Below are 21,732 nucleotides of genomic sequence, written 5' to 3' on the forward strand. Positions count from 1 at the left end.
ATGTAAAATGGTAAAGGGAACTAAACCTCTTTATTCTTGTGTAACTCATTAGCTAACGTCAGACGATTAGAGCTAATGTTTCCATCTAAAACAATTCAAGTCCCTCATTAACGGGGATAGATTTCCTTTGATCTAATTACTTAATGTCCCAGATATATGGGAAATTCAGAGATCAGCTCTGAGAAATCTCTGCAGACATGGTCACATCTAGAAACATGAACTTACATGTAGACTCATGAAATGTTGTTTAAAACGCTAACTAGCCTTGCTTAGTCTGCTGGTAGTTCTTGGTTAAATGTTAAATGAAATCATGCTGATGATAGCTAGAGAGTGAAGATAATGGCTGTTTGCTGAGAATGATTTAATCTCCATTGTTATGGGCAAGTGGATTGCAAATTTCCATAATTAAACATCCAGTGCATTGGTCAGATTCTGTTGTAAAGTCTGATAATTGCTGTTGTAGGGAAAACAGTACAGCGGGGTGTTGCTGTCACATGACAAGCTTTTGAGGCTGAGCTAATAGGATGCCCTTTTAAAATGTTCTCCATGTTTTGTGCTTTAGAGACAGAGGATACCATCATGGAGGTTTCATCAAAAGAAAATACCCGCTTTTTCTCAAACAACACAATCCTGCCTGTGGACCGATCTTCATTCAAATCTGAATCTTCTGCATCCAGGGAAAAACACTCATGTTGTGGAGGTATAAAGGTAGAGTAAGAGTTTTTGAATATTCCAGTAGGAATGTAGAAAATCTCTTTTTTTTTCTTTTTGGTGAAAAATCGCTTTTTCACTTCCGATTATGTCTTGCTGAGTCAGTATGAAACTATTGAAGATATTTTCAAGTCACAAAGAAAGTCTTCTTCAGATCTGTGTTTGCCTAACACTCGGCAATATTCCAGTATAACTTGTCGGTTGGGGCTTGCCTGTTAGGAGATCTTCAAGGGTCATCCTGAAAAGTCACTCAGTCCTCCTTATTGCACCACCTGAAGTTAAGAACAAAGCTTTGGAAGACAGGTACCACAGGCAGCTGTTAGTACAAATTTCTCTTTTAGGTTTGTAGCCTTGATAGTTCTCTGGGCTTTCAAAAATACTATTCGTATTACGGTCCATGCGTTTTGAGTGCAATATTATTAAAGTATTATTGTAATATTCCTTGTTCAAGAGAACTCTGCATGAGATGACTTTGAAACGAAACTGCAGAAGTATCACCACTGTATCTGCCTTTATCTCACCCCAGAGCAGTTCTTCCTCGAGGTGATGGAAGCTCCCTGCTCTAAGCCTCATAGCGTGGCTGTACCTACCTGACAGTAGGACCGCTGCACCTCGGAGGAGCATTCCTCCCTGCATGGGACACTGGGTGCAGGAGGCAGCATGGTGCTTTGCCTACTGTCCCTGCCTGCTTTCCAAAGCCAGGCTGTAAAATGCTGACACCCTCTTGGGTGAGGTCTCAAAAATCACCATGCAACGACGAGATGAAATTATTTGAGTTATACAGAAAATGCGTCTTTGGCCTTGCCCTGTTCTTTTCATCTTGCACAGTCTTCATTTCTTTTGTTTTTAATCTCTCTCTCTTACACACATCTACTTTCAGATATTAATCCAGCTCCCAATACAGCCAATAACATCACTGATAATTGCCCTGAAGTCTATGAATTTGGGATCTTCTGGTTTTGAAATAGAAGATGAGTTGTATTAATTAAATCTTGTAGCATAATAGTAATTCTGTCATTGTTCATCCATTTGCTGCAATGATAATCCGATCCCCTCAATGAATAAACCTTCAGTCACAGCTTAGCCAGTCAAGAATCAGCTTATTAGCTCCAAAAATAGAAAAGCAATAATATTTCAGCTCAGTTTCTTTCTGTCCGAAGAATTTGTGTCTTCTGGGAACCCAAACAGACACAACCAATCCATTCCAGTAGGGAGTTAGAAAACCTCTTTCTTTTTTTTTTTTTTGTGAACTAAGTCTTTTTCAGTTCTGATCATGCATTTCTAGTCAGAACGAAATTATTAAAAAATTTCTAAGTTATGAAAAAGTCTACTTCAGGTCTGTATTTGCCTAATATGTTAGCAAAACAATATGTAGATTCAACGAGTTGTTTTTACCAATTATCAGCCTTTCTGTGTGTTAAAACTGCCTTTATAAACCAGAAAGATGTGGTAAAATATTTACTAACAGGCATTGACAAACCAGAGCAGAATTTGAAATCATGTGCACCTTTCTGTCCCAGCTCTAAATCAGGAGCACACCTGGGACAGTCGCAACCCCAGTAAATAAACTTGTGTCAAAGAGAGACAGAGACATTTCAAGTTCTAGTTTACCTATATGACTTTCCTGTAAAAAAAATGTGTACTTTCACATTACTATTTAGAATCCAAGGGCATAAACACACAGAAAATGTAAAATACTATGGCAATATTTTTACAAGAGAGTCCTTTGAGAGCCATCGTTGTAGGAAATAGGAACTAGACAGTGGTTGTGTATGTTTATTTGCCCACAACTCTTTCTGAAGGAGGAATAACCAGCACTGGATAAAGTATGCTGAGGGAGGCACAGAGATACATTTGAATCTTAACACAAGAATTTGTGTTCAGTAGTAGTAGCACCAGTGTTATTACCACTGTGCCCTGTCAAATGAGGTGTTGTGAGGAGTTTTGTACTGGAGGTGAGTACATCACTTCAGAGCACCTACTCACTTGCTCAGAGAGGATTAAGGAGCAGGCCAAGGCTCTAGACCTCTATTCTTATGAGACATTACTGTGCCTTTTAATTTCTTGGTTAGGGTTTGGGTTTCTTTTTTTAACGCCGTTTACAAAGAACACCCGTATTCATATTCAGTCAACAAAACCAGTATCTGAAGGTAGAAAGTAATGTTGTGATTTCTATGACCAATTGCATGATGTGTGAGTATCCATGGAGCTCATAACTCAGTAGGGCTGCATTCAGTGAAGGCAAATTAAAGCAATAGCTCTGCAGGAGCAGAACAGTTGGTGCTGAGGACCCTGCACTCCCACTATAGGCATTTCAGAGTGGGGAGATACTTCAGACCAGCCCTCATCTTGTCCCAGAGACTGAAGAGCCATTGACTGTTGAAGTGAATGTAATGCCTGTCTGGAACATATCTTCCAGTTTAATTTTGTGTGGAAGGGTTTCAGCCTGCACATTTGCAGTACGTAGCAAAGCACAGTGAAGGGGGTGGGAGTTTAATTCCCAAAGCTTGCTCCTGATCCAGAGCAATGGGCTAAAACTGATACAGTGATAACTAAGCAAAAATAACTGTCTTTGAAAAACTAAAGGATGGGAGAAGGTTGTTCCCAGCAAAATGTTTTCTTTTTCAAAAGAAAACATATGTGTTGCAGCTTGCAAGATATTTGGTGAGCAGAGGATGAGCCTAGAAGGTAATTGCATGGCAGGTCACTGTTCAACTCATGGAGCCATGTAACAGAAAGCAAAGATTTCTCCCTCCTGGTCACCCTGGACTTGAGTGGGAACAGCTTAGAGCCTCTCAATTCCAGACCATTGCAAAAGCCTGTGTTTAAAAATGCCCAAATAACTCACCTCCCCACCAAGCCACACTTAACATTTACCCTCATGGTTTACTGTGTAAGATACCACCTCCTTAGAACATCATGAGGGAGATCTGTGTCTCTGTCTGTTGCAGCAGCACCTTTGGCACCTACCTGAAATTAGCAGTGGTTGATAGCAAGTTCAGTTCAATATATACCAATATTGCTCATAAGAAATGAACAAACCAGCAATATAGGATTTAATAAAAAATTAGGAGAAATATTGACATGGTTATTTGGGAAAAGGAGAGGTGGAAATGTAAAAATTGCTTAAAAATAATTCACAAAGTAAAATCTTCTGTACTGCCTATTCTAATCACTGTCAATTTTTTTCCACAGATATTTCTCGGTGCATTGTCTTTTGTTTATTTTGCTAAAGCACTGTCAGGAAGTTATCTAAAAAGTACTATCACACAAATAGAAAGAAGATTTGATATCCCTTCCTCTTTGGTTGGCGTTATTGATGGAAGTTTTGAAATTGGTACGTGCTGTAGAAACCCATTTTTATTCTCAGTAAAAAAGAATGATGCAATTTGTTGTGAAGAATGATTGTACAAATCTCCTTGAACCATTAAAACTGAAAAAGATTACCCTAGTAAAAATCAGTGGGACTGTCAGTATGATTACATTGGATAGCATCGGGTTGGTTGCTAACACAAGAAATTAGGCATAGTCCTTGTGATTTGTTAAGCTTAGTGTCTGGCTAATTAATACTAACAGAAATTTTGACTGTTAAATGAGAATTTGCCTGCACAGATTTATACTTTCTCTCTGCTTTTGTCAGTAATCTACCTCCCCTGCAAGTGTTTACCTGTTATAATTTATTAAGCAGCAGGAGTACAAACCTCTAACTGTAATCTACATTTATTTTCCAGTCCATCTCCTTCCCTGTGTACTAAAGTTTCCAGCAAGACGTTGTCTCTTACGATTTCAGATTAGTGAATTTATCTCATTGGAGTGTGGTACTCATGGGAATGAAATCTTAGCCTAAGTATATAAAATTCTGATTTCCCCTTTTCCTGCTTTTTTGGTGATTTACTCTCTTCAGCTGACACAGTCCTTCTCCTCTTTTCCAGCTGTTTATCCAAAAGTTTATGGTTTTCTTATCACAGAAGGCATTGGGTTCCTGTAGAATGCCTGGAAAGAGGGAGAAAGAGCAACCCCAGACCATCAGCCCTCTCTCCCTGAAAACACTGCCTATACCACATACTAGGAGTGGTTATTTTAGGGGATCTCTTATCAACAAGCAGTAAAACTCAGTTTTCCTTTTGTACTCTCGAAGGGAACCTCCTAATCATAATTCTTGTAAGCTACTTTGGAGCAAAGCTTCACAGGCCAAGAATAATTGGAGCAGGCTGCTTAATTATGTCAGCTGGAACATTCCTAATTGCGATGCCCCAGTTCTTCATGGGACGGTAAGTGCAAAGTGATCAGCATTTTACAGCTGGGCTGTGCACACTGAATGGCAGCTCACTAAAATATTCAGGCACTGATTATGAAGATCCCCATAGAAATATGCATATGTGGATGTTGTTACTTAATCTGATATTTTTCCTGAAAGGGCTTATTCCTGTGGAGCAAATAATTTAACGTATATGCTCTCTCAGTTGTAATCAGCTTGTTGTTTTATTAGTCTGTGATTTTGACTGGCCACATTTTGACACGGTTTAGGAATTGTTGAAGCATCAGTGAAGAAGTGATGACTAAACTCAGGATGAAATTTGCACTTAAGTGCTATAGGCCTACCTGGTAGTAACAGATCTGATTGCTTTTTCTTATCAGTTCTTATAAACAAATATAACTTTGTTTTTTTAAACAGATATCGCTATGAAAGATTCCCTTCCACCATCAACTCGACTGTTAACATCTCTCCATGTCTGCAAGATAAAAGCCAAACTCCACTCACATCCTTGGAAAAGTCTCAAGCAAAAATAAATGAAGGTGAGAGAGATCTCTGTTAAATATTGTGATAAGCACCCTAAAATATATCACAAGGCTCTAAAAGGCTCATGCACTACTTAATCAGAATGCAAAAAAAAAAAGGAAAAAAAAGAAAATCAGATGAATATTTCCCACAGAAAAGACAGATCTACTGACTGAGGCAAGTTTATTCAAAATAAATGTATAACTGCCCAAGAGTTTTTTCGGGCTGCAGCCTTTCCTCCAGGTTTACTTTCTCCTTCAGCCACTTTCTGCAGCTCTGTGTTTTGCAGAAACACCAATCTCCCATGGGGTCCATGGAAAGTCATGGTGTTTCCTTTGCTGGGAAATCATAGAATCATAGAATCAAAGACCTCTGAGATCATCAAGTCCAACCCTTGATCCAACACCGCCTTAGTTCCCAGACCATGGCACTGGTGCCACATCCAGTCTCATCTTAAACACCTCTGGAGATGGTGAATCCACCACTTCCCTGGGCAGCCCCTTCCAATGTCTGATTACTCTCTCAGTAAAGAATTTCTCTTTACTGTTCAGCCTAAACCTCCCCTGGCACAGCTTAAGACCATGCCCTCTTGTCCTACTGCTGGTTGTGTGGGAGAAGAGACCAACCCCCACCTGGCTACAACCTCCTGTCAGGGAGTTGTAGAGAGTGATGAGGTCTCCCCTGAGCCTCCTCTTCTTCAGGCTGAACAACCCCAGCTCCCTCGGCCTCTCCTCATAGGACTTGTGTTCAAATCCCTTCACCAGCCTTGTTGCTCTTCTCTGGACCTGCTCCAGCACCTCAATATCCCTCCTGAACTGAGGGGCCCAGAGCTGGACACAGTAGTGGAAATATGTCTTCAGATCCTCAGCCTGCTGGAAAGAGCCACTGGGTCTCCCAGCCTGCAGACTCTGCTTCTTGTTTCTCTCCCTGCCTGTTGACCCTGTTTTGCACACCACAGAGCTGTGTCCCTGCTGGATGCATTGAGTTCCTCGTGGGGAAGGAACTTTCCTCCCCTATGCCTGGCAAATCAGACCCTCTATATGTCCCAAAATGTGTGTATGTTTGCATCCCCACACCTGTGGATTAAATGTGGCCAGCAGTACTCACTGTCATCAATGTTTCCCAAATCTTTCCATCAGGGGATCCCAGTTTTGGTTAGAAAAAAGTGAAAAAGTTTTCTAAAATGGGACGTGGTGACAAATTTATAAAATCAGTGAACTCCTAGTATCTTTGAGGCAGTTTGTGCTAAAAATATTTCCACTTAAGCTGACTGGGTTAAAATTGCCATCCCCACACTTCCCGGTTTTCCTTCTGTTTTTCCCACTTTAGAATTATTTTAGAAAACCTGTGCATTCAGTGTCAAACTGTTATGAAAAGCATATAATTGCTGTCTCTTGTTATGTATTCAGGATGTGAAAAGGAAGCAGGCTCTTCCATGTGGATCTACGTTTTACTTGGAAATCTTTTGCGTGGAATAGGTGAAACCCCTATCCAGCCTCTGGGAATTACATACATTGATGATTATGCCATAGAAGAGAACGCTGCCTTATATATTGGTAAAATAAATATTACTTATTTTCCTAATGGATTTTTCCCCAGAGGAAACGGAGTCATTCTGAATAATGGAAGGAGTGTTATTGAATTAACTTGCCCTGATTGTTTTGTTTGCATAATTTCCAATATTAAAATTTATTTAAGTCATGTACAGTCAAGGGACCAAGTTCCCCTTTAATTATACCAGCAGTTCCATTATCTTAATTTGATGAAAGAATTTGACCTTAGGTTCCTGCTGTTCTCCTAATCTTCCTAATTCTTCTGGATGTGGACTGCTGAGCCTCTGTGCACATTCAGTTCTCTGGAAGGTGATAAAAACATGCTCTTTCAAGCACTTAAAATAGAATTTTAGCAGGCACTCAAAACATTGCCTCCAGATTCCAGCAGAATTATAAACAATAGTGCTGAGGCTTTAGAAAGTTGGTATCACTGCTTTCTTGTGTTCATTGCCTGACCTCTGCACATTCACCTGGAATATTACCAAAAAATTCCTTCCCCATCAGCATCCTGTCTTGACAAGTTTCCAGCCTGGTAACTGGCAAAAACTCAGGTTCTCTCTGTAAAAGATTCAGTCTTCCCAGACGAATTTTGAAAATTCACAGTATTCAGAAAGTTTGGCTGAGGGTGTAGGGAAATATTATTGGATACCAAAATAATGGTATTTTTCAGCCTATTCAGAGTCCCACTCAGCCTAAAGTGATCACTTAAATAATTGCCATTTGCTTTCCAGTTACTTTAATGTATTTAGCTAAAGAGTTTCTAGCACTTACAGATGTCATACTCTGCTTTTAGGTGCAGAAGAACCAGTGCTCTTTTTGACTTGGGAGTGTAACAGTCCCCTATTTTTTATTCCAGGCTGTGTACAGACAGTGGCAATTATAGGGCCAATATTTGGCTTTCTTCTGGGATCCCTGTGTGCCAAACTTTATGTTGACATAGGCTTCGTAGATCTGGGTAAGTCAGAAAACTCGGGTTTCAAAAATTCAGTCAGGCTCCAAAATTCCTATTTTGGACCAAGAACTATCTGGTTATGCATAAGGGGCTAACAGGAGTAGAACAGGCACATGGTGTGACTCTTGGGGATGGTCCTGTGCAGGGCTCGATGATCCTAATGGGTCCCTTCCAGCTCAACATATTCTGTAATTATGAAATAAAAAGGATGACAGCAATAGAGTGGTCCATGCAGAAAAGGCTGACAAAAAAGGATGGTTGTGGAGGAATTAGAAGATCTGACTCTTCCTCAGTCCCAGCAAGTCTGCAGCGGGTGCCTCCAAGAGATGCCCTGGGGAGGAGGCTCAGGGGAGACAGCAGGTGCCAGGAGGAGGCAAGACTGAGGCTCAGGATTTATGTGTGTGCATTTTTTAGTATCCTGTTGTTGCCTGGAAACATAGTTTGGCAGTGGGCACCAGGTCTCCTGATTGCCTTCTGCCTGAGAAAACGTTTTCCACCCTGTTTTTCCTTGGGGCTTTTGTACAGAACAGCCTGACTGGGAGCCGGGGAGTGACCACCTGGGCTACCCCACCTCCCGGGCCTTGCAGCATCTCTGGGGATGTGCAAGAGGCACAGCAGTGTCAGGGCCAGGCTGCTGCTGTGTCACAGCAATCAACAAGTCCTTGTTGCATCCCCACAGCTGCTCTTGTAACACCCTCAGAGACTCACAGTTAAACCTGGTGAGGTGGGAACAGACTCCTGCAGAGAAAGCCCCTGAAAAACCACCTTCCCTGTTATCAGCACTCTCGAAAAGCATCTGTTTGTTTCTTCTTTCTGTTGGCTTTCTCCAGACAGCATCACAATAACTCCCAAGGACGTGCAGTGGGTGGGAGCATGGTGGCTGGGTTACCTGATAGCCGGTGTGATCAGCGTTCTGGCCGGCATCCCCTTCTGGTTCCTGCCCAAGCACCTCCCAAAACCGGAGAGCAGGAAGGACTCCAGCACCTCTTCTGAGCAGTCCAAGTTCATCATCGAGGATAACAAGGACCAACACAAACCTTATCAGCAACAAACGAAGATTGCTGAGATGGCAAAAGGCAAATCACTGGAGTTTCTTTCCTGATTGTTGTTTTTCTCTCAAAGGCTTTTATACTTTGAAATTTTATACTTTCTGAGGCCCTATTTTAGTGGGCTGAGAATTATGATTTTTCCCCCCAGGTGTCACTCTCCACCTAAATAACAGACATATAATGGGTCTTCTCATTGTTTCCTGGACCTACTCTTGCATGTGGGATTTCTTCATCTGGGATTTGTAAAATTATGCTAGTGGGCCAGCAAATCCCATGAAACCCTGCAAAAATTTTTCATTCACAGATAGTGACTGTTGCAGAAGCAGTGATCAAAAAAGACTTTTGGTTTTTGCTAAACCTTTTTCTGTAAGTTCATTCATTAGAAAAACACATGCAATATCTGATCAGAATAAGGATGGGCACTGACTCACTACAGTACTGTTGGAGGCTGTCTGGATTTAGGCAGGAGCTGGTTTGCACAGTTGCATTTCCATGGCCTTACTTTGCCAAAAGCATTTTCCCCTCAGTACTTGAATCTGTAACTCAATATGTCTGTGCTTACTGTCAGCTGTGCTGAGCAGTCTCTGCCCCAAATTAAGCTGAAAGGTGCTGTGGCTGTTGAGAACACATAGAAACCAAATCAGTCCTGGTTTATGATCGAAAGAAGGAATAGAAAACAAGGTACCTCTTCTGGGATATTGATGCTTAGTGTTTTCCTCCATCCAGAAATGGGAGAGCTCTTAGGAGCATCATGGAACTTCATGGATTCCTTCTGAAACGTTCTGCAGTCCTTTTTTTTAGAAGGTGCAAACATATCACAAAGCATTATTCACAACAGTTATTCTCTCTCTGGTCTGCTTGTCATTTCTGCTGTTTTGTCTTGCAGACTTCCTTCCATCACTGAAGTGCCTCTTTGGGAATCCAGTTTACATTCTGTATTTGTGTGCAAGTATCATTCAGTTCAATTCTTTAATCGGCATGGTGACATATAAGCCAAAGTATATTGAACAACAGTACGGGCAAACATCTTCAAAAACTAACTTTGTTATAGGTAATGCTATATCTGCTTCTTGATATCTTTAAAGTGGACATTTTAGGAGTGGCATGTACACTCATATAGGGAAAATTGTATTTTTTTAGGATATGTTTATTTCTTCTCCTTCCTTGTCTGACTTTAAGTAGTAGCTTATAGCAGGTAAGTTCTTTCATTTCTTCCTTAGTTAAGTAGTAGCTTATAGCAGGTAAGTTCTTTCATTTCTTCCTTAACACTAGTTAACTCTGAGTTTATCTATGCAAGAGTTACTGTGAAAGTTCACATTATTTGATACCTTAATTCCCATTTAACTGGAAATTTGAAAAATACTATATATGTACAGCACAAGAAAGTAATTGAGAAGAGAATTGATTTTAAAGTACTTTATGTAAATTTGTCATCAGACAGATCTGTTTCCTTGCTGGCATCCCATTTATTTCAACAAAATAAAGATCATGTCAGTGAGTGCTAAAGGATTAACCATAAAGCAATGTCATATTGCCAGTGATTTCTTACTTTCTGAAGAGGCTGGGGTTAAATAAAAGGAAGGCAAGTCATATTCCAAAATCTTCTCTACAGCACAAGAAAGAGAGATGCTGCTTCTGCCTTTGGGTACCATGGTGGCCATTTTTGTAGATGACTTCAGGATCATGAACTCAAATGCCCAGTTGCTGAACCTGCACACAGGCTTGAGTTCCCTTCCTAAAGTCCAGGGATTCAACAGCATTAAAACAGCAAAGAGGTTTACATCTACCCAATACAGAGGGAACTGCCTTGTTTCAGGGCAGCTTTAGTTGCACAGCAACAGAGGTATATATATGCAGAAAAGCTGTATTGATCCATTGTGCTATGTGCTAATTCCTTAAAGATAGAAGCTGGAATTTCCTGGCACGAAGCTCCTCAAAGCAAGGAGAAATCTTGAAGTATAGTTGATGGCCAGAGAAAGCCCAGAAAACAATCCCTACATTCAGTAGAGCACTTCCAATTGTATTTAAAGATTTTTTTGGAGCTAAGCTTTCAGGTATGTGCAAACTGAGTGGGGATTAAGAACAGTTTGACTTCACTGAGCATAGGGAATACATGCAACAGAAAGCATGCAATGACTTGGCTAGGGAAGGATCCTTACTGAGTGGCTATCCCTGCAATAAGGTAGTTTTTCTTCCTTCTTTTCCTTTCTCTTCAAATCCCCCCTTGCTGAGGGCTGACTAGAACTTACAGTGTTTATTTCACTTTCCCCCTCTCTTTTGCTATTTTTTTTGACAAATTCTATCACAATCTCTCTGAGAGATTTCAAAATTGCTAGAGCAATTTGAAGCATTTAAACAAAAAAAAAAAAGGAGAGAGAGAGAAAAAGCAAGTGTTGCTCCAGATTTCATAACACTGTAGGTAAAATTAAATTAGTCCTCTAGGAATGAGCAGATCCCTCCACTGACCAACTAACAGTGGAGAAAACCACCTAGATTAAGAAATTAAGAAATTGGAAGATTGTTAGCTAAACTTTATCCAATTCTTTATTTCTGTCAAAGAACTAGCACTGAAGCATGTCCCTGGGAGCAATTTTTAAAAGCAGCTCCAGCACCTTGGTAACAGTCCAAGGATCAGTTCAAGTTGTTCCTTCATCTTATTGCTGCAGCTGTTTTTTTGGCTGGGAAGGTTAGTTAGCCCATTGAGCTGGGGTTTTCATTAATACAGATTTTTCTGTCCCATTTCAGGTCTTATCAACATTCCTGCTGTGGCCTTTGGCATATTCTCTGGAGGACTCGTCATGAAAAAATTCAGAATTGGTGTTTTAGGGGCCGCAAAACTTTCCCTGGGATCGTCTTTCTTTGGTTACCTTTTGCTCCTCTCACTGTTTGCGATGGGCTGTGAGAACTCGGAAGTGGCCGGACTGACCGTGTCGTACCACGGGTATGCTGGGAAGGGCATCCTACGGCACCAAGTGCTATTGCAAACCAAACTCCTTCCTCATTTTATCCCACAAAGTGCATATATTTTTGAAAAGAGAGTGATGGACCCAAGTACGCTTCCCAGAAATTTGATTCAAAGCGGTGGAAACCACTCCATCTATTGCAGAGGACATCGTGTCAGAACACTTTCATGATGGTGGCATAAACCAGAGGGGTTCATGTCACAAGTGCAGATTATTTTTCTGATTACTTTGTAATTGTTATTTCCATGGGACCCATCCCTTGAGCCTAGGGATTTCTGGAAATGTGAGGAGCTCAGTAGTGGGGATTCCATTAATTGTTCCTTGCTTCCGTGTGCTGAAAAACAAATGTTTAATAGCCTTTGAACCCAAAACTTCAGAATTCCTGGATTAACCATGAGTAAGCCATAATGTTAACCATCAGGTACACCTAAGGGTCACTTTTGGGTCACTTTTGCCCATTCTATTACTCTGTAAAGCTCACTTTTTGGTAGGAGTTTCCAGCACTGACTGCACAGCTGCTCCAGGAGCTGCTCCACTAGTGTCTTTAGCAGCAGGTGACTGAAGTTGGCGGATTGCAAGGTATTGGACCTCAGTTCAGCAGAGGTGCAGAGGGCCTGCACAGCCTCCTCCACTGCACCTCGTGTGCAGGATTGGTCAGAACAAAAAAAAATGCCATGGAGGTGTGGGGGTGGAATATGACACACTGATGTTTGACAGCTGCATGCAAGTTTGTGCCCCACTGAGTTGGTACAAATCTCAAATGGACAGCAGAGGTTAAACAAAACTGAATCCCAATCTGATAAACTCCTCACTAACTTCTACAGAGACCATTTCCCACGAGGAACTCAATCCCCCCTTTGCCGTTTGTCCAGTTTTGTTAAAACTGCATCCAGCCTCAGATAACTAAAATCTTAGAAAATATAAGCAAATTCATGAATAGAAATTGTTAGCTGTCACCCTTAATAAAGTAGCTACCATGTCACAGTAGATGGTGTGATATTGCTAAGACATTTGGATAACAGAGAAATAAGAATTTACAGTGCTGCATGGATGCAAAGGGACAACCTTTAATGGACTACAGAGGGGAGGACTGGCCAGGAGCACCTGTCAGAGAGCACAGCCCGTGATTTGATAATGATTTCTTCCACGTCTGCTAGAAAAGGTCTTCGCAATTTCTCTTTTTCCTCAGAACCAAACAGACGACTGATTACGAGCAAGCCGTGTTTTCAGAGTGCAATTCCGGCTGCTCGTGTTCCAAGAACGACTGGGACCCCATCTGTGGAGAAAATGGAGTTACCTACATTTCTGCCTGTCTCGCCGGCTGCCAGGCGTCCAACGGCAGTGGGAAAAACACCGTAAGGCAATCTCTTGTTTCCATGTGTGATGTGATGTGATATTTTTTCCAAATGCAACCAGGTCTGTCAGAGTAAGTGGATTAAAATTTACTAAGGCACGTCCTCTTCAACCCTAAACTCCTCGGGGTTTTTTAGCAATCTGCCACCCACATTTAAAACTTTCTCGAGTTATCTTTCTGGCAGAAATCACAAGCAGAGAATGTTTTGGAGGGGGTTTTATTTAGCTGTTGGCTACCAAGACTCTTGGAAAAAAAAAATGTAATAAACACATTCATCAACAGCAGATAATTTATAATTTTATCCTTCAAAAAATAAGCCTTTTCCTTTTGCAAAACATTTCCACTTTGGATTTAAACCTTCAGCTACCCAGAAAAGCTTGATGTGCAATTCCTGAACATCCACTTCTCCACCGTTTAAGTTTTCATACATTTTCACCTGCTCTCTTCTAGGTATTTTTTAACTGCAGCTGTGTGGGAACCTTTGAATCTTCACAAAGCTCCTCAGCTGTGGTGGGACCGTGTCAAAAAGGAAATGAGTGTCCAAAAATGTTTCTGTATTTTCTAGTAATATCGGTTATCACTTCCTACACTTTGTCAGTAGGTGGCACACCCGGATACATCCTGCTTCTAAGGTAAGAAATAATTTCTGCCAGCATTGCCAAATTTTTTCAAGGTGTTTTGATGTATGTGACTGGGTCTCCCTCCCCTCCTAGTATTCCTAGTATTGTGAAATGTTTTCAGCTATGCAAGGTGGCTTTTAAATTTATTTTTTTTTTACAATGGAAAAGCATCCTCAAAATTTTGCAACAAGTTTTTTACCATCAATGCAACAATGTGTTTATGATAATCTTTACCAGCAATATCTTTCTGATTTCAAACATGACATAAGAGGCCTAGTTATAGTTTATATCCAAATCCCCTTCCCTTATTGCCTTTTACATTACTAGAATGGTGTTGTATGACCTCCCTGCAAATGGAAATTAGCTCTGTACGTGTCAATATGTGCACATATATGTATATGAGCAGCCAGTTTTCCTCAATTCCTATGGATACTGATGCACAACTGCATGGAGCTACTCTAACCCAAACCTTCTATATACCCTCAACTCTTCTCCTCTAGCCCATTTTATTATCCCATATGATGGTTCTGTTCCAGATTTTTTCTCTTCAAAACAAAGATTGATTTAGAAAGAGATTTTTTTTTCTGTTCTGATAATTGCAGATTTATTAAATGCTTTTCCTAATGGATTGTTCCAATACATATTTAACTGCTGGGACTATTTGTCCATCACTGAGTGTAAGCTTTGAAACTAATTTTAGAAAGTGCAAAAGGCATGTAATACTACCAGGACTTAATCTGGATTTTTGTCAACTTTCTGCAATTTTTGGATTCCAAGTGCTGCTCCACTCTGTTTTGGAAAGCTTTCTTATTCAGTTCCTTTTTCCAAATTATTTCCAGATGAGCACATTCTACTTCTCAAACAAAACAACAGTAAACCCAGGCTAACCAATCTTTAGTATTATAATTGTGCTTTCTTACCCCAAAATTCTCTTTGTTTTTGAATGAAATTTTCTGTAACAGGCTCTGTCTCATTGTTGGTGCCTTTATATCACGTGGACAAAGCCAGTGCTAGAACTGGCTCAATATAGGCTATATGGAAAAAAAATGGATAAAGAATGTGACTTCAGCTGTGGTTCCATCACAGTCCTTGAACCAAAATCAATATTCACACAGAGACTTTCAGAAATGGTTGGGGTGAGAATCCTTCTCCACTGCCCTAGACAAACACTGCCAGTGAGGTGTACGCCTTAGACCACAGCAGCCACACAGCTTTCCTCATGGACCTTGCAGGGTTACCACTGATCTCTCTCTCCCCAAGGCCTCACTCCAAGAACAATCACATTATAATCCATTTTGGACAATTTTTACTGAAGCTTATGCACCACTGAACTGTCCATGTGCCAAGATGAGGACGATTCATGAGCTGAGAGCTTGCAGCAAAGCCAGATTTCTCTCTGTGGTTGCTTCTGACACACTGAATAAATATGGGCATAGGGCTATGCAGGGAGGCAGTTTCCTTTCTCTTTCCCTCTACATGATGTCTCCTTCCTATCCATAAGACACAGAGTGGAAGGTGTATGGATATTGTACCACACAGGGCCTCAAAACCGTTGTAGCCATTGCTCAACCTCCTGCTTTTCCTCTTGTCTCCACTGTGTAAAAAATTAAGTGTTTGGGAGGAGATGTTCATAAATGAGCACCTACAAGTTTAAATCACAGAGTTGCCATCACTTCTCAGCCCTAAGAACTTTCTCCTGGGAATCTTATTGCTTAATGGATTTATTTAGAAAAGCTTAGAAAGGTTTTCAATTACAATACTGAAACACTTTATATATGAAATCAGCAAAACAGTTTTATTGGTTCGGCTCCAAATCTTTTATTGCTGTTGAAAATCATTTTATTTTGAGAGACATTTAACTGAAATTGAGAAGTTATGTGTTTTCCTGCTGGATTGAGGGCATCCACCTCTGATGTGCAGCTAAATAAAAGGTGTTTCAGTAAGTTCAATCCTTTTTTTTCCTTTTGGTTTTGGGTGTTTTTTTTGTTTTTTTTTTTTCCTGCACTGCAACTGACCTGTGGGCACAATTCCACTTTAAGCTCATGCTTACTTTTCTCTTTTCTGTAATCCATCACTGACTGACATTCCCTGAAAATCTGGCTGAATTGAAAGTGTGCTTCTGTTACCAGAAGGAAAATAAATTTCCTTTGAAAACAAATAGTCCCAAGGTCAAGCTGCAGACTTCATTAAGTACTTTTTCCAATGATCTGTTTTTAAAATTATTCAATATTCAGTCAGCTCTGTTAAAGTTCCAGCACTTAAGCAATCTGATGTTTTCTGATGGGCAGATATCATTGCACCTGCCATGGAGCACCAACACAACTAAATCCCTTTAGCCTTTCTATTTAGTGACATTTTCTTTAAGGGTTTACACGACTGGAGCCACTGAAATATGCTTACAGCTAGTGACTGAGTCATTTGCTGAAATGTCTTTTTAGTGGTATTAACCTAATTGCAATCACCAAGGAACTTGGGAAAGCCCTAAAGTTTTGTAGAAAAACACCGTGTAGTTCAGATACCTGTTGTTCAAGCACCAGCTATTAATAGCAGGTGATCAGGCAGTGAAAAGGAAATCTCAGATCTCCCTGAGAGCTCTGGCTATCACTCAGGATCACAAAGAACTCCTGTTTCCGTGCAAACACAATACAAATGCTCAAACAATTCCTTTTTTTTTTTCATCTGAAAGTGAAGATTTTTTCTGCAGGATATAAATCCTATGGAACACATAATAAATATCCAGTTATTGGTTTTATTTTCCAATTTTCCTTTCTATGCCCTCAGATTTGTTTAGAAGGACTCCAGACTGAGGCTTGCTTGTGTAAGGTGTGTCTGATAGGAGAGCAAGTCACTGTTCTTACAGCTTAAAATAATATTACAGTCATGCCTACATAGATGGCAGTGCTTGTATAAGCCACAATGGAACAGACTGTGTGATGATAATTCACGACCAGGGCATTAGAGAATAAAGTGTTGACATTATAAAATTTGCTGCACACGATTTTTTTTAATTTTTTTATTTTACTATGATACTTCAGTGTTCTTTTCACAGAGTCACAGAATGACTGGAGCTGGTAAGGACTTCTGGAGATCACCTAGTCCAACCCTCCTGCCAAGGCAGAGTCACATAGAGCAGGTTGCATGGGCTGGTGTATAGGCAGGTTTTGAATCTGCCCAGAGGAGACTCCACAGCCTGTCTGGGCAGCCTGTTCCAGTGCTCTGTCACCCTCACAGTAGTTTTTCCTCACACTCAGATGGAACTCCCTGTGTTTAAGTTTGTGCCCATTGTCCTTTGCCCTGAAACTGGGCACCACTGAAAAGATTCTGACCACATCCTCTTGAAACCTGCCCTTCAGATGTGTGTATGCATCAGATCTCCTCTCAATCATCTCTTCTCCAGGCTACCTTCTTCCTTAAATGTCCTTCATGTCCTTTCTATTTTCAGTAAATTAGAGGAAGATGATCCAAATATCGTTTGCAGTATGGGTTCTTAATGCTGTTCTGGGAAATTTTAAAAAATCACTGGTGGGGAACAAAAGAGCTAGTCCTGTGATGTCTTTATTATTTTTTAAAAAATATATTCCAAATTACATTAATTTCTGCAGAAGCTGAGCCCATCCTAGTTCAGAGCACACAGACTGGACCTCCAGAGTGCTGCGTTCATCCATAGTGACAACTGAATTTCCACCCAATTTTTTTTCTGTTTTCTAATGAAGATAATGACTGTGACAACAGGGAATGTTATCAGTTACTGTATTGACACACATATGTTACCCCACATATCAAACATGTCCCCGTTTAATTATGTGACTGGGACTACTCATTAAAAGCCAAGCGTGTACTCAGATTCGTGCTGGATGTAATTGGCAGTCTGGTACCTGCTGGGGAAAACAGCACACTTGACAGCTGGTGAGGGAGCAGCAGGTGAGTCCTACGAATTTGAGTGGGTCCATACACACACTGCTCGTACCATGGTTGTGAAAGGCAGCTGTTCTCCTGCCAACCACCCCTGTCTTCCTCGGTGGGCCAGGGTGATAATTGAAGGCTGGAGCAGGGCTGATCTGGAGCTGGAAGGACTGATGTGTGTGTTAGACTCCCCTGGAAGCTCAGAAAAGTCAGAGAACAGCTTGGAGGATTTGCCTTTACAGGAGGTGTGATCCTGATCCTAGATACAGTGCAATGAGAAGTGAGTGCCTAAATACCTTGTGCTAGCCTGGATCATGATCCTGAAATTCAGAGATTATCTAGCTGAATAAGGCTATCCAATGGATGCATGATTTCACAATCAATTTTCTTGTCCTGTGTGGGTAAGTCCTAAGTGCTGATATCATCTGAAAATCCACAACCATTATAAAATATGATATTCAGAATTCCTAGGTTCTGTTCTGATTTTATCACATTTTTTACGTATTTCTGTAACTTGTTTAGTCAGTGACATCGAGGAGGAAAAAGTCACATTCCTTTCTCTTGCTTTCTATTTGTGTTCAAATTATTCACAGTTGCTTCTTTATTTGTCCGTAACATCTTTTTTATTATTATTATTTTTAGATGCATTAAACCCCACTTGAAATCATTTGCACTTGGTATCTATACCCTGGCAATAAGAGTGCTTGGTAAGTCCATTTGAACTCTTGAGTCTGTTTTAATACCCTCCTCATTAATCATTTATCTTAGAATTAAGCTCTGATTGTTGGAAAGAACAATGTCTAACTGAGAAGTAATTATCATATGAATTAAAAAAAAATAGGAAAAGGGTTGTAAAAATGAAATAGCTTCCTAAATTGTATAACTGTGACTTAGGTAGAATTAAGATATACATGGCCAATATCCATAGAGATGACAAGTGTTCCTTCAGACTATGAAAAATTACATCTTATCTCTCCTTACTCAGCAACAAGCATAATAGAACTGCTATGGCTGAGAATGTGTGATTGTTTTTCAGGCAAATTTTCATTAGTTTCTAAGGGAATTACTCTGAGTACAGGTGTGCCTGGGGTCAGGTTTTGCTGCAGCCTTGTGGTAGAGTCACCTCTAAGTTGTCACTGAAATCAAGGGTACCGTGAGATGCCAATGAACTGGAGATTCTGAAATCCTCTATGTCTTCACAGAAAAAAAATAATAGCAAGTCACCTACTTAAATAGAGCAGATCAACACTGTTGGCTGCTTTCTCACACCCTTGCAGGCCAAGATTTTTCCCTTCTGGCTTACTTTCTTCTCCAGCAACCCAGGTGGCACAGAGTCCAGGATATCCCATTAGCGTATGAAAAAAGGCCTATCCTTTCCATCACCCACAAGCACTTTGTGGCAGGTTTGTCCCTGCCACAGCAGCATCTCAGGATACTTGCAGGATACTTGTAACCCCACTACAGGCTCCCAGCCTCGCTGTCTCTCCCCCTTCTCACCCCCTCCAACCCACACACAGGACACCCCCTAAACCCAAGCTGAAAAGGCTCCACTGCTCCTGAGAAAGGAGAACTATCTCCTTTTTTTTTTTTTCTCCAGAGGTGTCCCGCAGGGTGAGGAAACCAAATCATGGCCAGCCCTCCTTCCGCTGGCTTCCACAGGCTTTTTGATGTTCTGTTACGCTTCCCTGGCTTCCCACAGGGAGGAAAGGGTGGTGTGTGCCTGGGCAGCACGAGGCACGTCTCCTCAAACCAGGCAAACAGCGTGGAAGTGTCACTGCTTTTCTAATGTGTGATTTAATGTTCTACCCGAGCATGTCTCTAGATCAGAACTGATCACCCTGGAAAGTAACTTTCTTACCTCTATTTATTTGTTAAATACACCCAGCGGGAATTCCAGCCCCAGTGTATTTTGGAGTAGCCATAGATACCACTTGCCTGAAATGGGGCAGCAAAAGATGTGGGGGAAGAGGAGCGTGCAGACTCTATGACTCCAGTGCACTCAGGTAACAGCTCTTCTCCATTCGTTCTTTAACTTGTGCCCTTTAAGTGCATCTGTGCCTGGCACTGGCAGAAGAATTTCTGTTAGAAAATTGGAGTGGAAAGATTTGAAACTGAATTAAAGACTCTGACTAACAATATTAACAATAATGTTCAGGTTTCGGCATTCTCTTTTGATTTAATCTTTTTTTAGGGGGAGAGGGGATCATCTTGTTTCAGTATCAGCTGGAAATATTTGTCACTTAATTGTTCACCTAAAAATACTGAGGTTCTATTGAGACCTCAATTTTATGCTAAAGCTTCCCCCATTTTTCAATGACTCTGCTGTGGTAATGTGCAAATAAGTAGAACGGTTATTAAAACTCATTGTTTCTCCATGTTGGAGCTGAACCACAAAACAGAAGGGAAAGGTACTACAAAGCATGTTTGTCTTATCTAGGGCCTTAAGTGCAGTGTTGTCTTTATCAATTTATTGCTAGAGGACAATAATTATCTGAAATGCATTCATGAAAGGTGTCACCAGAAAGGAAGAATGGAATAACGAGGGTAAGAGGAAAATGGGAGAAAACGTTGTGCTTTCCCCCCACCCCCAGGAAAAAATGTTTTGAAAATTGGAAGGAAAGAACAAAAGCTCAGTTGTGACTCTTTTTGCTGATAAAACATAATGATGGTATTGTTGCTGCTCTTGTTGTTGCTGTCATTATGCCTGTAAAAGAAAAAATGCCATCAAATGGTTTTGATATCATTGGTACTTTTTATGAGGCAAGCATAAAATAGAGGAATTGCCCTAAAAATTTTAGTGCTATTCTTACTGAAGCACATTTGAGTGGAGGAGATCAGACAATGCCTGAGATGCTTTCTTGGCCGCAGACCACACCCACCTGACCTGGATGAGCTGACAAACTCCCCTCTCCAGGGTCATTCCTCCTGATGGAAGAGTGTTCTTACTCAGCCTTACCACATGAGAATATGAATGTGTTCTTGATGACTTCTAGTCAAATGTTGCCTTTGAAATAGGCTCTGATCAATCATTTCTCTCTCAGGTATGTGTACCTGGGACTGACTTTGGTGTTGGGCACGGTGTCCATTTTCTTCAGTGTTGCTGTCCTTTGGGTTCTCCGGAAAAGGTCTTCTCCACCAGATGAGACCCTCTCAGCCAACGGGGAGAGAGGCACCTGTGGGACAAAGAGCAGAAAAGATAACTTTGTCAATAGTGACTGTTTAATTCAGTCAACTTACTGGCCAGAAAAGGAGACTAGACTTTAGGAAGACTGAGGTCTCCACCATGATTTTACCCAGTGAGTGGTGTTCCAGGCAAAAATTCATCATCAGTGAAACAGTATCTTAATATCCACCCTGAAAATGTTAAACTTCGTGTAATTTTCACTGTAAATGCCAAAAGAAAAGACAACCATTTTTAGCACATGTACAGCTCTGAATACACTGCTCACCAATTTTTCTGCCGAGTGAGGGGAGTACTTATGGCTGGGGAGGGGCAGCTTCCTCCCTCACCAAGAAACCCTTTTTGCAGCTGCTCCTCATCTCCCTCCCTCCTCATCAAGCTGCAACAGCTGCTGCTGCTGCCCTCCTGTGTGTGAGGGGTAGTGGAGAGGCTGCCATGCATCTCTCTCTGCCGTGGAGCCAGCCCAGGAGGAGCTGGTGCACAAAACCTGACTTGGCAGCCTGGAAGGTGGAGGCATCTTCGGCACGTAGCCCGCCCTTGCAAACAGTGTGGCACGGGGCAGGAGGAAGGTGGTTTGCTGGAAGGTGAAATCAGCTACAGGCTCTGGGCATCTCATGAATTCAACCCATAACACTTAGGGCATCAAATGTTGTGGTTAGGGATCCT

The 21,732-nt window shown here is 41.1% G+C and overlaps 1 protein-coding gene across 2 annotated transcripts; it reads left to right on the plus strand.

Annotated features, from left to right (window-relative positions):
- Positions 1 to 564: 564 nt before the first annotated feature.
- Positions 565 to 21,213, plus strand: LOC103760730 (solute carrier organic anion transporter family member 1C1). 2 transcript variants are annotated; one of them, XM_018080235.1, is made up of 14 exons: positions 565 to 708; positions 3,907 to 4,048; positions 4,850 to 4,982; positions 5,387 to 5,508; positions 6,901 to 7,047; positions 7,901 to 7,999; positions 8,827 to 9,072; positions 9,932 to 10,096; positions 11,791 to 11,986; positions 13,198 to 13,363; positions 13,813 to 13,994; positions 18,528 to 18,592; positions 19,771 to 19,888; positions 20,927 to 21,213. In XM_018080235.1, the coding sequence occupies exons 1-14, from the start codon at positions 580 to 582 to the stop codon at positions 21,147 to 21,149; spliced, it is 2,133 nt and encodes a 710-aa protein (XP_017935724.1). In that variant the 5' UTR covers positions 565 to 579; the 3' UTR covers positions 21,150 to 21,213. The 2 variants fall into 2 exon arrangements, with proteins under 2 accessions (XP_017935724.1, XP_017935723.1); XM_018080234.1 differs by lacking the exon at positions 6,901 to 7,047 and having other exon boundaries at positions 580 to 708.
- The last annotated feature ends 519 nt before the right edge of the window (positions 21,214 to 21,732 follow it).

Source organism: Manacus vitellinus, unplaced genomic scaffold, assembly GCF_001715985.3.
Source record: "Manacus vitellinus isolate BGI_N305 unplaced genomic scaffold, ASM171598v3 scaffold_5_pilon, whole genome shotgun sequence".
NCBI classification, from domain to species: domain Eukaryota; kingdom Metazoa; phylum Chordata; class Aves; order Passeriformes; family Pipridae; genus Manacus; species Manacus vitellinus.